The sequence below is a fragment of the Nicotiana sylvestris genome, chromosome 3, assembly GCF_000393655.2.
Source record: "Nicotiana sylvestris chromosome 3, ASM39365v2, whole genome shotgun sequence".
Taxonomy (NCBI): Eukaryota; Viridiplantae; Streptophyta; class Magnoliopsida; order Solanales; family Solanaceae; genus Nicotiana; species Nicotiana sylvestris.
In genome coordinates this window covers 31105875-31121330 of record NC_091059.1, presented here as the reverse complement: position 1 = coordinate 31121330, position 15456 = coordinate 31105875, and the positions used below count along the sequence as shown (strand labels likewise).

The following is a 15456-nucleotide window of genomic DNA, read 5'->3' as shown; positions in this document are numbered from 1 at the left end:
ACATCTTGTCACTTTGTTGATCAAACCTACAATCAAGCACAACTTGTGAGCCTTTTGGGACTATTTTGTACGACTTTCTAATCAAAACATAAGCAAGAAGGGGTATAAAATGTATCAAAATCCCTAGTTATAAATCCTCAACACCCCATCATCACTAATGGTCACATCTTTGGCATCATCATGCTGAACTCTGTCCTTAAGGACAAGCAAATGCAGATCATCATAATGGCGCTCTCTGATGCAATCATATAAGGAAGACCGAGAAACCACACAAGCCAATACTCGATTGGGCTCCAAAATATCTAACCTCACAAACTGATTGGTCAAGGCCAGGACATCAACTACAAGAGGTCTCTCCCCAAGTGGAATATATGCAAGCTCCCCATACTCACCGCCTTTCGGCTCTAAGCATCGACCACCACATTGGCCTTCCCCGGATGGTACAATATAGTGATATCATAATCCTTTAGCAACTCCAACCATATCCTCTACATCAAATTGAGATCCTTCTATTTGAACAAGTGTTGGAGGCTACGATGATCAGTAAACACCTCACAAGACACACCATACAAGTAATGCCTCCAAATCTTCAACGCGTGAACTATGGCAGTCAACTTCAAATCTTGAACATGGTAGTTCTTCTCCTAGGGCTTTAACTGACGAGAAGCATAAGCAATAACTCTACCCTCCTGCATCAATACATACCCAATACCAACTCTCGAAGAATCACAATACATGGTATATGAACTTGAAGCTGATGGCAAAACCAACACTGGAATTGTGGTCAAGGTTGTCTTAAGCTTCTGAAAGCTCTCCTCACACTCATCTGACCATACAAATAAAGCACCCTTCTGAGTCAACTTGGTCAAGGGCGATGCGATAGATGAGAATCCCTAAACAAACCGGCGATAATAAACCGCCAAACCAAGAAAGCTGCGAATCTTTGTGGCTGAGGACGGTCTGGGCCAACTCTGAACCACTTTTATCTTCTTCAGATCAACCTGAATACCCTCGCTGGACACCACGTGCCCCAAGAAAGCCACTGAGCTGAGCCAAAACTCACATTTGGAGAATTTTGCATAAATCTTCTCCTCCCTCAATCTCTGCAACATAACTCTCGAATGCTCTGCGTGCTCCTCCTAACTACGCGAATACACCAGAATATCATCAATGAAGACTATGACAAACGAGTCGAGATAAGGCTGGAACACGCTGTTCATCTAATGCATGAACGCTGCTAGGGTATTGGTTAGCCCAAAAGACATTACCAAGAACTCATAATGACCATATCGGGTCCTAAAAGTTGTCTTAAGAATATCCAAATCCATGATCTTCAACTAGTGATAACCTGAACGGAGATCAATCTTGGAGAACACCCTCGCTCCCCGAAGCTGGTTGAATAAATCATTAATGCGAGGCAAAGGATACATGTTCTTAATTGTTACCTTGTTCAACTGCCTATAATCAATGCACATCCTCATAATGTCATCCTTCTTCTTCACAAATAGAACCGGTGCACCCCAAGGTGACACACTAGGCCGAATGAACCCCTTATCAAGGAGTTCCTGAAGCTGCTTCTTTAGCTCTTTCAACTCCTCTGGTGCCATACGATACGACGGAATAGAAATGGGCTGAGTGCCCAGCACCAGGTCAAAACCAAAGTCAATATTCCTATCCGGTGGCATGCTCGGTAGGTCTGCAGGAAACACATCGGGAAAATCCCTTACAACTAGAACAAAATCAATACTGGGAGTCTCTGCACCGACATCTCTCACAAAGGCTAGATATGAAAGACAACCCTTCCCAACCATACGCTGGGCCTTCAAGAATGAGATCACTATACTGGGAACATAATCAGTCAACCCTCGCTACTCAATCCGTGGCATACCCGGTATAGCCAATGTGACTGTCTTAGCATGACAGTCTAGAATAGCACAACACGGAGATAGCCAATCCATGCCCAAAATGACACCGAAATCCACCATACACAATAATAGAAGATCCACTCGGGTCTCTAGACCCCTAATAGTCACCACATATGACCAGTACACATGGTCTACAACAACAGTATCGCCCACTAGGGCAGATACATGAACAAGTGAAATAAGAGACTCACGGGGCACACCCAAATAACGAGTAAAGTATGATGACACATAAAAAAAGGTGGAACCAAGATCAAATAATACAAAGGCATCTCTATGGCAGACTGAAACAATACCTGTAATGACATCATCGGAAGCAATAACATCAGGTCTAGCTGGAAGTGTATAGAAACGGGCCTGACCACCACCTGATCAACCTCCCCCTCTAGGGTGACCCCTAGCTGACTGACCTCCACCCCTAGCTGGGTGGGTGGGTGGTGATGAAGTAGCTACCGCTGAAGCCGATGACTGACTCCTCTACTGATATGAACCCACAAGATGATGAGGACACTGCCACCACATATGACCCATCTCTCCACACTCATAGCAACTCTCGGGTGCTGGAGAAAGGGACTGAAGGGAACTCCTAGCACCGGAATGACTAGATGATGCACCTGGCTTAGAAGAGCCCTAAACTGATGGAGCACGGGACGAACTCTAAGCTGGAAGGGCACTAAGTGATGACTGGCCCTGATGAGAATTGTGAGAACTATGACCCGATGATGCCCCATGATAACTTGGGTGAGTTGGTTGAGCATGCCTAAATGGACGACCTCTGTTGTGCTGAAACTAACCTCTTGAAGGAGCCCCACAATAACTATCAGATCCTCGAGGCCTTTTGGCCTCTTTATCCTCTCGCTCCTGGTGACGAGCTAACTCAATCTCACGAGCAATGTCTACAACCTCCTCAAAAGTAGCACCAGTCACCCTCTCCCTGGTCATAAGAATACGAAGCTGATAAGTGAGCCATCAACAAACCTCATAATCCTCTCTCTATATGTCGGAACCAACCAAATAGCATGACCAGCTAACTCGGAGAACCTTATCTCACATTGCGTCATAGTCATATCTCCCTGACGCAACCACTCGAACTGCCTATGCAGCTCCTCTATGTGAGACTGCGGCACATACTTCTCCAGAAAGAGAACGGAGAACTGCTGCCAGGTAAGGGGTGCTGCACCAATAGGCCTACGCCTCTTAAAAGCCTCCTACCAAGTGAAGGCAGCTCTAGAAAACTAATAAGTAGTGAAAGGGACCCCGCTGGTCTCCAGAATACCCGTTGTACGAAGCATTATCTGACACTTATCCAAGAAACTCTAGGCATCCTCTCCCCCTACACCACTGAAAGTCGGAGGCTGAAGTCTACCAAACCTCTCCAACCTATGATGTTCGTCCTCTGGCATGGTAGGAACTACAAAGTCTTGAGTAGCTGCAACCAGCTGGGCTGGATGTGCCCCCGATGTCTGAAGTCCTTGCACGACTTGCTCAGGTGGGTGGGCGACGGGAGTCTGATTGCCTCCCCCGGCCTGAGAAGTAGCTGCGACTGTAGTAACTAAGACCGTATGAGCTAGGCCAGTGCAAATTGATAGAATCTAAGCCAAGGCCTCCTGAAGACTAGGAATCACAAGGGGCACAGCTAGTACCTGAGCTGATGCTGCTGGAGCGTCCACAACTGGGACCTGATCCTAAACTGGGGCAGCGGGTGGATCTGTAGGTGCTGCCCTAGCTGATGCACATGCCACACCTCTGCCCCTACCGCGACCACGACCGTACCCTCAGCCTCTAGTAGCCACAGCTGGTGGTAATGGTGGTCGTCCATCCTGGCCGGTAACGCGTGTCCTCACCTTCTGTGAGAGAATAGAATAATAGAAGTTTAGCACTCGGATCAACAAATTCGCATGACAAGAATTTCAAGAATGTGAAGCTTTTCCTAAAGGTTCTGCAGCCTCTCGAGGATAAATATAGATGTCTTCGTACCGATCCAGAGACTCTACTAAACCTGCTCATGACTCGTGAGACCTATGTAACATAGTCTCTGATATCAACTTGTCACGACCCTAAACCCGAACCCGATCGTGATGGCGCCTCTCGTGAAGACAAGGCCAGCCAACACTTTCCCAATTCATTTTAAAGCAATTAAATAATACAAATTAAGTCTTAATCATAATAATAATCCCAAAATATGGTGAATAATACAATTTTCGGAAACCACACTGCCCGACATCGGGGTGTCACTAGTAATGAGCATCTATCAATATACTACAAGTCGGAAGCATCTACAAAGCTATTACAGAATCACTAACAAGATAAAGGAAATGATATAAAGGAGGAGAAGCACGGGGCTGCGAACGCCGAGCAGCTACCTCGTGAACTCCGTAATCTGCCGGGAGCTCTCAATCCTCGCAAGCAGGATTAGTAGCGCCTGAATCTGCACATCGGGTGCAGGGAGTAAAGTGAGTACTCCAACTCAGTGAATAATAATCATAAATAAAGATTGAGAAATATGAAATCAAGTAAGGCACATTACAGGCTATAATGAAGCAGTAAAAGCTAGTAAAAACAGTGAATCAGTGAAGATATGTAAAGCCATTTTAGTTCAGTTTAAACTTCATGAAATGCCCTTTTAACAATTAAGCAGGTAAATGACAGGCAACTAGGAAAGATAAACACATAAAGGATAACCCCTCAGGCATAATGTCAACAAAATCCGCCTGTCGGGCAATATCATAGAACAACACCATCCCCTCGGGCTATATCTCACATCACAATGGGTACCCGCACTCACTGGGGGTGTGCAGACTCCTGGAGGGGCCCTTTACGGCGCAAGTGTAATATCAAGCCATCTCGTGGCATCATCACTAGGCTCTCGGCCTCACATCAAGAAGTCACCTCGTGGCGTACAAATCTCAGGCCCTCGACCTCATAATCATAATAAGTGTTTCCTCAAAATATAGGCCCTCGGCCTTACTGAGTCAGAATCTCACAAGCCACTTGGGTAACAGTAATACATGATGCTCAGCCCAGAATATCATTTAAGTGTTAAGACAGAGTAAACATGGCTGAATTATGAACAATAGAATATAACATGACTGAGTTCAAGTATAAAGTCAAAACAGTGAGGAAATATCAGTAAAAATCCCTAAGGGTTCAAATAGTTGGCACGAGGCCCAAATATGGCATTCAGCCCAAAACATGATGATAGCAAATAGTTTTCAAACAAATACGCAGTAAAATAGTCATTCGGGACCGACCAAATCACATTCTCCAACAGTGCACGACCCCACACTCGTCATCTAGCATGTGCGCCACCTCAATATAGCACAACGATGTGCAAATCCAGGGTTTCATACCCTCAGGACAATATTTACAGTCATTACTCACCTCAATCCGGTCCAAACTCTAGCCCGCGTTGCCTTTGCCCCTCGAATCAGCCTCCACTCGCTTCGAATCTATGCAAAATCAGAATCACAACGTCAAAATATGCTAAGGGAACGAGTTTTAGGTCCAAAATCCTTACCTCAATGAAGTTCCATTGAAATCCTTCTTCAAATCGCCCAAAAAGCTCCAAAACCGACTTATAAAAATGGTGGAATAACTCAAATATCACGAAGGAAATAATTTATACCTTCTGGCTCAGGAATTTTATATCTACAGCCATTTTACCTCTTCTGCGGTACCGCTTTTGCTGTCTAAGACGTCGCTTCTGCGGTTTTTCTGCATAAACCCCCACTTCCGCATCTACGATGCCCATCCGCACCTGCGGTTATTATACCGCTTCTGCGGTTTCTTCCTCCCCAGGCCCTTTTTGCTTCTACGACTAAAACCTCGCTTCTGCGAGATCGCACCTGCGGTCCCCTAGCCACAGGTGCGGTTATGACTGCAAATTCCACATTTCAGTTGCCAAACCAAATTTCCAACTCTCCATCAACCATCCGAAATCACCCCGAGGCCCCCGGGACGTCAACCAAAAGCACAAACATATCCCATAACCTTATTCAAACTTGTATCAATCTTCAAAATACCCCAAACAACATCAAATCAACAAAAACACATCAAATTCAAGCCTAAATTTCCAAAATCTTCCGAATTACGCTTTTGATCAAAAAGTACACCAAACCAAGTCCGAATGACCTGAAATTTTGTACACACGTCCCAAATAACTCAACAAAACTATTGCAACTCCCAAAATTCCATTCCGACCCCTATATCAAAATCTCACCTACCAACCGGAAAATGCCAAAAATCCAATTTCGCCAATTCAAGCCTAAATCTACTCTGGACCTCCAAAACACATTCTGATCATTCTCCTAAGTCTCAAATCACCTCCCGATGCTATCCAAACCATCATAACTCACATCCGAGCCCTATAACTCATAAGTCAATATCCAGTTGACTTTTCCAACTTAAGCTTCCTCAAAAGAGACTAAGTGTCTCAAACCTTACCAAATCCTTTCCGAACCTGAGCCAACCAACCCGATCACACATAGAACTAATACACAAAGCAATAAGAAGCAGAAATGGGAAAAACAGAGCGGTAACTCATGAGACGACCGGCCGGGTCGTCACAATAACATCCATAACTAGAAGCTTCTGCTAAGAGGATGAATTGATACATAAAAATGTATACTAACAAACAATATTGTCCAAACAACAATACAAAAGAAATTATATAATATGTACTTCTACTATTGTGTTTCAATTTATTATAGAACTAGTTTTTAGGGTATCGCATTGCGTGTGTACCTCTTATTGATGAGTATAAAATTTTAAACAAATTATATAAATTTTAAATTGAAAATTACTTTTGAGTTATTATAAAAGAAATTTAAAGAAAAAGGTAGTGTTTTAAAATAATAATTATTGTATCCTATTTATCTAATTACTCAATTTAGGAAGAAATTTTGCACTATGTATCGTCCTATATATATGCAGTATTATGAGTGTGCTTTCATTTTAGAACTCATATATTACATATTTAGCTACAATTTTTATATAATTTTACTTATGTAAGGTGCGTAACTTTCATAAAAGTACAAATATTTACAGTAGTGCTCAATTTTGATGTGTTTATTTCGATTGAAGTGGTAGAATCTAAATAGAATTTAAAATTTTAGTTTCAGGACTTCCTATCTTATTCAAATTAGGAATGATTCAATAAGTAAAATTTAGTTGATTTCAAAGTCCTAAGAATTAGAGAATTAAATGTTCTTAGGTTTGAGATGGATGTCACACAATCATAGCCTACAAATGTGACTGTTGAAGATCCTAATAGAGAGAAATTTGAACAGGAGATAACATATGACCGGAGACCATTGTATTGTCCTACATGCTTGCAAGTAGGGTATTGCTGCCAACAGAAAGATAATGTGAGACAAATCCAAATCACAAGGAATCAGGAACAACAGCCAAAAACTATGAAAAAGCCTACAAAGCAGGTATGGGTGAAAGCAGACCAACGCAAAACTGTAACACAAGTGGAAACTAAAAATGACAAGAAAGTACTAGGCAATAAGGGGAAAGCCAAAGAAGGTGAAGAAGGCTGACAGAAGTGCGTGGCAAATCAGCTGGGAAGACGTTTAAAGCAGGCCAACTAGAGAGAGTTGGTTAGCATAAATGGTTTCAATTCACTCAGTGAAGAAGCAAAGCAATAAAGAATGGAACCACAACATGCACAGTATGAAGAGGGGGAAGGAAGTAGCATAGGGATGGAGGACATGACTCAATTTGCTTTTCTACCAAGATGAAGATAGTTACTTGGAATGTTCGAAGGGTGAATAAGTTGTATAAACAAAAGGAGACAAAGGAGTTTATTAGAGAGAATAACATTATTATTATAGCAATAATAGAGCATAGAGCTCAAGAGAGTAAAGTTGCAAGTATAATTAATAAAATTGCATCTGGATGGGACTGGATCACTAATGCTTCTCGAACATAAAGAGGGAGGGCATGGCTGCTATGGAACCCCAACCTTGCAGTGATAACTAAACTGGATGTGCACCATAAATTCATACGTGTTTAAGTGAAAGGGATAACTGTGAGCATTGAATATCACTTCACTGCAGTGTATGACTTACATAGTATATAGGACAAGATGGTCTTATGGAAACAACTGGAGCAAATGGAGTCATGGTAGCAAGGACCCTGGTTAATAATGGGGGACTTCAATGACATGTTGAATGTAGAAGACAGAGTACATGGTACAGAGGTGCAGGATGCAGAAACAAGAGATTTTAGAAAGTTTATGGTAGAAGTTGGGATGCCAGAACTACAAACAATTGGAAGATCATACACATGTAGCAATAATCACATAAGTAGAATTTATAGAGCCATGGTCGACTCAAACTGGATGACTACAATGACACCTCTATCAGTGCAAGTTATGGACCCTATCTTCCCAGACCATTCTCCACTCTGCATTGAATTGGGCATGCCAGAAAAAAGATGTAGGAAAATATTTAGATTCTCTCATCAAGGTAGTAGAGGACAGCGGGAGGAAAACTAATAATGCACACTATATGAAGGACATATGGGAGAAGCTGAAGCATGCTAAAAATGACATCAAAGAACTAAATGTCAAGGAGTTTAATGGTGTCACAGAAAGACTCAAAGACATCATAGGCAAGCTTAGAAATATACAGGAAGACATGAGAACTCCAAACTACTCACATGAGCTATTTGAAGCAGAAAAGGAGCTGAGGATACAACTTGAGAAATGGGATTTGATAGAAGAAATCAAATACAAATAGAAATTTAGGGTGCAATTGCTAAAGCTAGAAGACTCCAATTCAGCATCCTTCTTTGCAAGCATGAAGAATAGGAGAGCACAAAACCATATCAAGGCTTTAGTGTCTACTAAAGGCAGAATGCTGCAAATAGAGAAGGGCATAAAGGAGGAAATGCTCAAATTCTACAAGCAATTGCTAGGAAATGCAAATACAACACTGTCAGCAATACAACCTAATATAATGAACACAAGTCCTATACTTAATAGAAGGCAGCAACAAGCACTCATTAGACCTTTCGACAAAAACGAAGTATATTAGGCACTACATGGGATAGATGAAGCTATTGTATGCTTTTTTTGAATTTGCATATCAGTGCAGTTGGAATTTGCATATAACCTCTATCAGTGCAGTTGGAATTTGCATATAACCTGCTCCTATTCTGCAGAGGAGATGTGATATCTTCAAAGCTATTGTATGCTTGTTTTGATAATTTTTCTAAGGCATCTGGGTTACTAGCTAGCCAAGCTATGTTTATTTTGGAGGAGTTGCTCCTAACATACAACAGGAAATTCTGCAAACTTTAGGCTTCCAAGTTGGCACATTGACCTTCAGATACTTAGGTGTACCTCTGAGCTCTAAGAGACTATCAATATGCAATGTCAACCACTATTAGACAAGATAACAGGAAGGATCACTACCTGGACAGCAAAACTACTGTCTTATACAATCAGGTTGCAGCTGATTATGAGTGTACTTACAGCTATACATCCAGTCTCAAATATTCATGTTGCCTAAAAAGATCATTTACGTGATTGAAGGAATTTGCAGAAGCTACATCTGGACAGGAGCTGTAGAATGTTCCAAAAAAGCTCTCATTGCCTAGAAATATTTATGCTTGCCTAAGGTTTGCTGGTGGATTTAACATAACAAACATTGGCTTATGGAGCAAAGCAACTATCCTAAAATAATGCTAGAGTCTGGGGCAGAAAAAAGATAGATTGTGGATCAAATGGGTCCACACATACTATATAAAGGGGAATATGAATGAAGTAAAACCAAAGCAGGCATCCTGGGTTGTGTAAAAGATCTTCAAAGTAGGGAAATATATCGAGGAGGCTGGGCTAACAGTATAGGAGATTATGAGCAGGGACAAGTTCTCCATAAGGCAAATGTATAACAACATGCGAGGTGATTATTCCAGAGTTCATTGGAGGAGGCTGATATGTAATAATCAAAGCCGTTCAAGGTGGTCCTTCATCTTATATATGGCTGTACAGAATAGGCTATATACCAGAGATAGGCTCATCAAATGGGGGATGCAAAGTAGCCCGATATGCATTTTAAGTGAGCAAGCACAAGAACTACACAACACTTATTCTTTGAATGCAACATAGCAGCTACAATCTGGCAAAAACTATTCACATGATAGGGTGTCAACAGAGCTGTAATGGGATGGTCTGAGGACATAACATTGGCAATAAATAATGCACGAGGAAAATATGGGAAAGCTAAAATATGTAGAATGATTTTAGCTGGGAGCATCTACTATATCTGCAGGAAAGGAACCTGAAACTGTTCCAGAACAAAGTAGATCAAAGGATGTGATTGTGACGATGATTATACAAGATATACACTTCAAAGAAGCAAAGTACCAAGACTAGCAAAGCAGATGGGCAACCTAAACTTCTATCCATGAAGCAATAAGGAGAAGATCTAACCAGGTGCAATAAGATACAGGATCCTAAGTAGTAAAGATTTCAGAAGGTTAGAGTTAGTAGAAGAGGCTATAGATGCACGCTAAAGCTGGGGCTACATGTCCGGCTTTAGGATGATGACATACTTGTACAGATTATTCAGATAAATAGAAAGCTTATTTAACAAAAAAAATAAAATGTTCTTAGGCAAATATAATTAAATGACTCTTTTGTCTAGTGTGAAATTTAATATTAAAGGGTAAAAAGGCGAATGACATTTCGTAAAATATATATATATATATGATTGCCTGTGTGAAACCCTAACCGAAGATTATTGAAGACAAGATATCATGCCAAAATCTTGTTATGTCTCTGATAATTAGTATTACTAGTTAGTAACTGGGTTATAAATAAGGAAAGCCGTTACACTTGCAGCAGTTAAAAACAGAAATAAAAGATATACGTAAACGAAATACCCTCTTGTTAGAGCACTTGTAATAAATGAACCTGCCTCTTGTTAGAAAACTAATTTCAGTGATATTTTATGGTTTTTTCCCTCACGAGTCATGAAAAAGAAACATGAAACCACCGTGCCAGAAATTCTACATGTATGGTAACATCCAAATAATGCAGTTTTAGTAATCTTTTATCTTTTACATCAATTTACAGGACCACCGACGACTAGCCCAAAAAAAAAAAAAAAAAAAAAAAAACAGAAAATAACAAACACTAATAAAGATGAATCACCAACTACAAGTACCTGGTCCTGCTAGAGATGGACCCACAAGAAATAGCTAATTTGTTTTTTTTCTCTTATTCTTCTAACTTAAATTGCATGTACAAGATCTATTAGGGAAAATAATTCAAAACCTAGTTATCTATTCCCTCCGTTTCAACTTATGTGAACCTATTTCCTTTTTAGTCCGTGCTAAAAAGAATGACTCATTTCCTTATTTGGAAACAATTTACCTTTACACAATGATTTATAGTCACACAAAATATATGTGCCTCATTTTATACCACTAGATCAAAAGTCTTCTCTCGTTTCTTAAACTTCGTGCACAGTTAAATGAGTTTACATAAATTAAAACGGAGGGAGTATTTTTGAAGTCCTATTGATTGTTAAAAAATACTCTATGGTCCAGAATTTGTCTCATTTGTTAAGTATGTCCCTAAAGTAGAATGGTATGAAATTAATTGAGGTAGCTAAGGCCAAATGTTTCAATAAAATTGACAGATACCGAATTAAAAGAACTAAATGTGGATTTCACGCCCAAACATGGTAACCATATTGCATCTTTGGAAATATTTCTCATTCATTAAAAGAAGAAATGGTGATTTGTTGCAAATATGTTAAGACAAAAGGATATATTTAGGTGTAGATATTATTCAGGCATAAGCGAGATAAATGTCTTGTGTTTTAAGAAAGTTGGACATAATTAAATCTTTTAGTTGTGTGAAATGCTCAGGAATCACACAAATATGTTGAAGGGGTCAGCTCCAATTATCCTTGGATCAGACCACTTCATTTATCATTGGTCCCTCTAAGCCGCCCCCCTCCCCAACCCCTTTACTCCCTCCCCGTCCTCTTTCCAACTCAAGAAATATAGACAACAAACTCCTTTGCTTCTGCTTTAGCCTTCTACTCTTTTTTCTTCCAAGCCCTCATTTCTAGCTTTTTGTTCATTTTCACACAGACACGTACAGAAATATCCATGGAGAAAACAGACAGAGAAACTCGTGATTTCATGAACGTGGAGTCCTTCTCTCAGCTACCCTTTATTCGACCAGCACCAGCTAAAGAAAAGGCCATTAGGCTTTTTGGCAAAGAATTTGGTACTGCTGGTGACTCCATGGCTGCAACAGATGAGTCAGAATCTATTGAAACAAACCCTAGCCAAGAAGAAATCAAAGACCATATTAGCAACAACAGTGAGAGCAGTCGGAAATTCGAGTGCCATTATTGTTGCAGGAATTTCCCGACTTCACAAGCACTAGGAGGACATCAAAATGCTCATAAGAGAGAACGCCAGCATGCTAAAAGAGCTCATCTTCAATCTGCAATGGTACACGGTGCTTTAACAGAGGCAAATATTTATGGAATAATGAATTACCATCGTCTTGGTAGTGCACCAACAGCAGCTTATCATCATCACTACACAACCAACAATATTAACAATGCTACTAGGTTTTATGGAAGCCAACACCATGTTAATAGTACTGTTACTACCCCTTATAATTCTCATCAAACTCCTATAAATGGAAGTCCTTTAGCTTTGTGGAGGATCCCTGCAGCAACTAATGTTCATCATACTTCTTCGTCTTCGCCTAATTTTGGCCGTGAGCGATCGATGAATATGCAGCCATTGCCAGTGTTTGCTGCTAATAATGAGGATTTCAAGCCTTCTCCAATCATCAATAGCTCAAGTTCTCAAAGAGGGTTCGGATATGAAACAAAGGCCGGAGTTAAAGATCATGTGAGTTTAGATCTACACTTGTGAATTACTAGTACTCTAGTCTAAAGCTAATTAAAATTCATTAATCTTGAGGACCAAAGTTTCTGTTTTTCTCCATCAGTTCATGCAGGAAATTTAAAGCTTTTGTTATTCATGACAGACAATTTTAAGAATTACCACTGCTTTAATTAGCCTGCCTCCTTGAATTTTCAGAAAGAAGAAGACGTTATGTAAATGAAATGATTTTAGTATATGGAATTCTCTCTTTACTCTTCTTTTTCTGTTCTCAAAAATAAAGGAGAGAAGCAAGTGAACATCCATGAAGTGACTAAATTCTTGAACCTGACCCACTAAAGATTTGCTAGGACGTAAAATAGAATTATAGATAATCGTGAACAGAGGCGGATCCAGGATTTAAACTTTATGAGTTCATGTTTTAAGATTTTTAGAATTGAACCCGTCATATTTTTTTAAGTTTTGTGTTCGTATCTACTATTTTTGTAATTTTAATGAATTTTTATGTAAATTTTTAATATGGGTCGCAAGTTATGGATTCAGTTGAACCCATAACTAGCACACTACTTCTGCCCCGGATCGTTATAATAAGAGAAATTAGTAACCTGCAATATATAGCAAGGTTTTCTGCTGCAACAGATGCGTTGATTGGGTACTTTTTACACCATACAAGTGTATATTAAAATTTATGGCATGCATATCTGAGGAGAGTGGCGCGGCCAAACACCATCCCAGAATTAAATCCATAATGTCAAGCCTAAGGTGGTACACCTATGTTCTTGTTTTGTGTGTGTACGGGTTCTTGGGCCAACGGTGTAGACTACCTGGGCTAGCTACTTATGAGCAAGTTATGTTGGATCCGCAGACAGATAAGAAAATACCTTAGAGAATGAAATGTGGGGAAAAATTGATGAGGTTAGATGTTTTTTTGCATAAAATGTATAAAGAAAGAAAACATCAGGTTGTTCTGGTATAACAGCTTCACATACTTTAATGAACATTCTTCTTCTTCTTCTCGTTTAGAGAGAGAGAGAGAGATTTAAGTGTACATGCATGGAACTGTACCTATCAGATGTTAAATCATATCTGTAGAGATTAGTTAGAGATTTATGACGATAAGGAGTTCAGAAAACGGAGAGTGCCAAGTTTAAAGGCTTCAAATATTAGCGACTTAAGATGATAAGGAGTGGAAAAAACGAGAATACCAAGTTTAAGGGCTTGAAATATTAATGTTTGTAACGCGAGTACATGTTTTACCATAAAAATGTGGTGGAATAATAAATGTTCCTTTGTCGTTAACCAATAGTCTCAGATTTAAATTATGAAATTGGATTTATTTCTTTTATGGGGAGCGCTAAAACCTCCTAATTCCGTGAATTAATCAGGCCCGTCAGTCTCGAACATAAATACCTTGAAAAACGAAAAGAACCAATATTTCCAAAACAACAAAGGGACTATTTGGAACTTGACACTATATATATATATATATATATATATATATCCAATTTCAAGTCCAGAATAACTTCTTTCTTAATTTTTGTCCCTCCTTTTCTCTTATTTGAGACACTGTAAATATCGGTCGGTGCTGTGAAGCTTACGCAAGATTAGTCATCTCCTACTATTAAAAACTGGTTGTCCAATTTAAGTGCTACAGTTCGTCGATTAATTACCGTCCTAGTTTCTTGTAAGATAAACCTTTATTTGTATAGGGTACTCGAATTTGAGCTAAGCCGAGATAGTTTAAAGGAAAAAAAGTAAAAGCTACTAAGAAATATATGTGTACGGAGTATTTAGTTTTGTCTCTAATCTTTAGCCAAACTTGCTAGTAATTGGCCTTGTCTCGAAAGTACGCCCGACTATCTTCCACTACTGCAGATGCAACAGTGGGTTAGTTGGGGGTGGGGGTGGAATGGAGATTAGAGGAAAATAATGATAACACAAGGACTTGATAAGCAATGATCCATTTCACAGGTTTGCGACTTTGACAGAATTCATTATGTTAGAGTCAAACTCTATATACATATATTTATTGTTAGTTGCTATCTCAACCTAGAACCCATGTTGTCTAAATTTTTTGATTCTGCAACTGTGTTGATATGTGTATTAATGCAGTCGATATTCCTTTCATTTCAATTTTATGTGGTAGGATTCATACATAGTATGTGTGTTAATCTACTTACTTTTGGTGTAAATTTCAATATAGACATTTCAAGTTTTTAAATAAATAATACAATTACATGAAAAGTACGATAAATCAGAATAATGAATAATTTAAAATATTTAAGATAAACTTTCACTAAAATAGAACCACTTTAACTTCTTAGAGGTAATAGTTGCACGTAAAGTAGAACACAAGCCAGAAGTGACATATTCGAAAAATCAAGCCGAAATACATAAACGACCCTTTTATATTGTCCTTAATGACCATACAAACACCTCAACTGTCCCATTACCAATTAAACACTCCAAGTGACTAATTCAAATTCCCATCCCACAAAATCTATTTTAAGAATGAAGCGTTTCCCATCAACAAATTATACATTTCCTGCCAGAAGTAGTATATAGTTGTAGCATAGGAAGAGGAAGACAAGCTCTGGGCATACAATAACTCAAAGGCAGTACTAAAGCATGTGATTCTGCTTGA

The 15456-nt window shown here is 39.5% G+C and overlaps 1 protein-coding gene across 1 annotated transcript; it reads left to right on the top strand.

Annotated features, from left to right (window-relative positions):
- The first annotated feature begins 11811 nt into the window (after window positions 1-11811).
- LOC104241350 (zinc finger protein 8-like) lies at window positions 11812-13072 on the top strand. Its single transcript, XM_009796291.2, has one exon. It carries the CDS (start codon window positions 12057-12059, stop codon window positions 12840-12842), a length of 786 nt encoding a protein of 261 aa, XP_009794593.1. The 5' UTR covers window positions 11812-12056; the 3' UTR covers window positions 12843-13072.
- Window positions 13073-15456: the final 2384 nt, after the last annotated feature.

Excerpts from the sequence above, each read along its gene's own strand:
- LOC104241350 (XM_009796291.2), top strand. The coding sequence starts at position 12,057 with ATGGAGAAAACAGACAGAGAAACTCGTGATTTCATGAACGTGGAGTCC.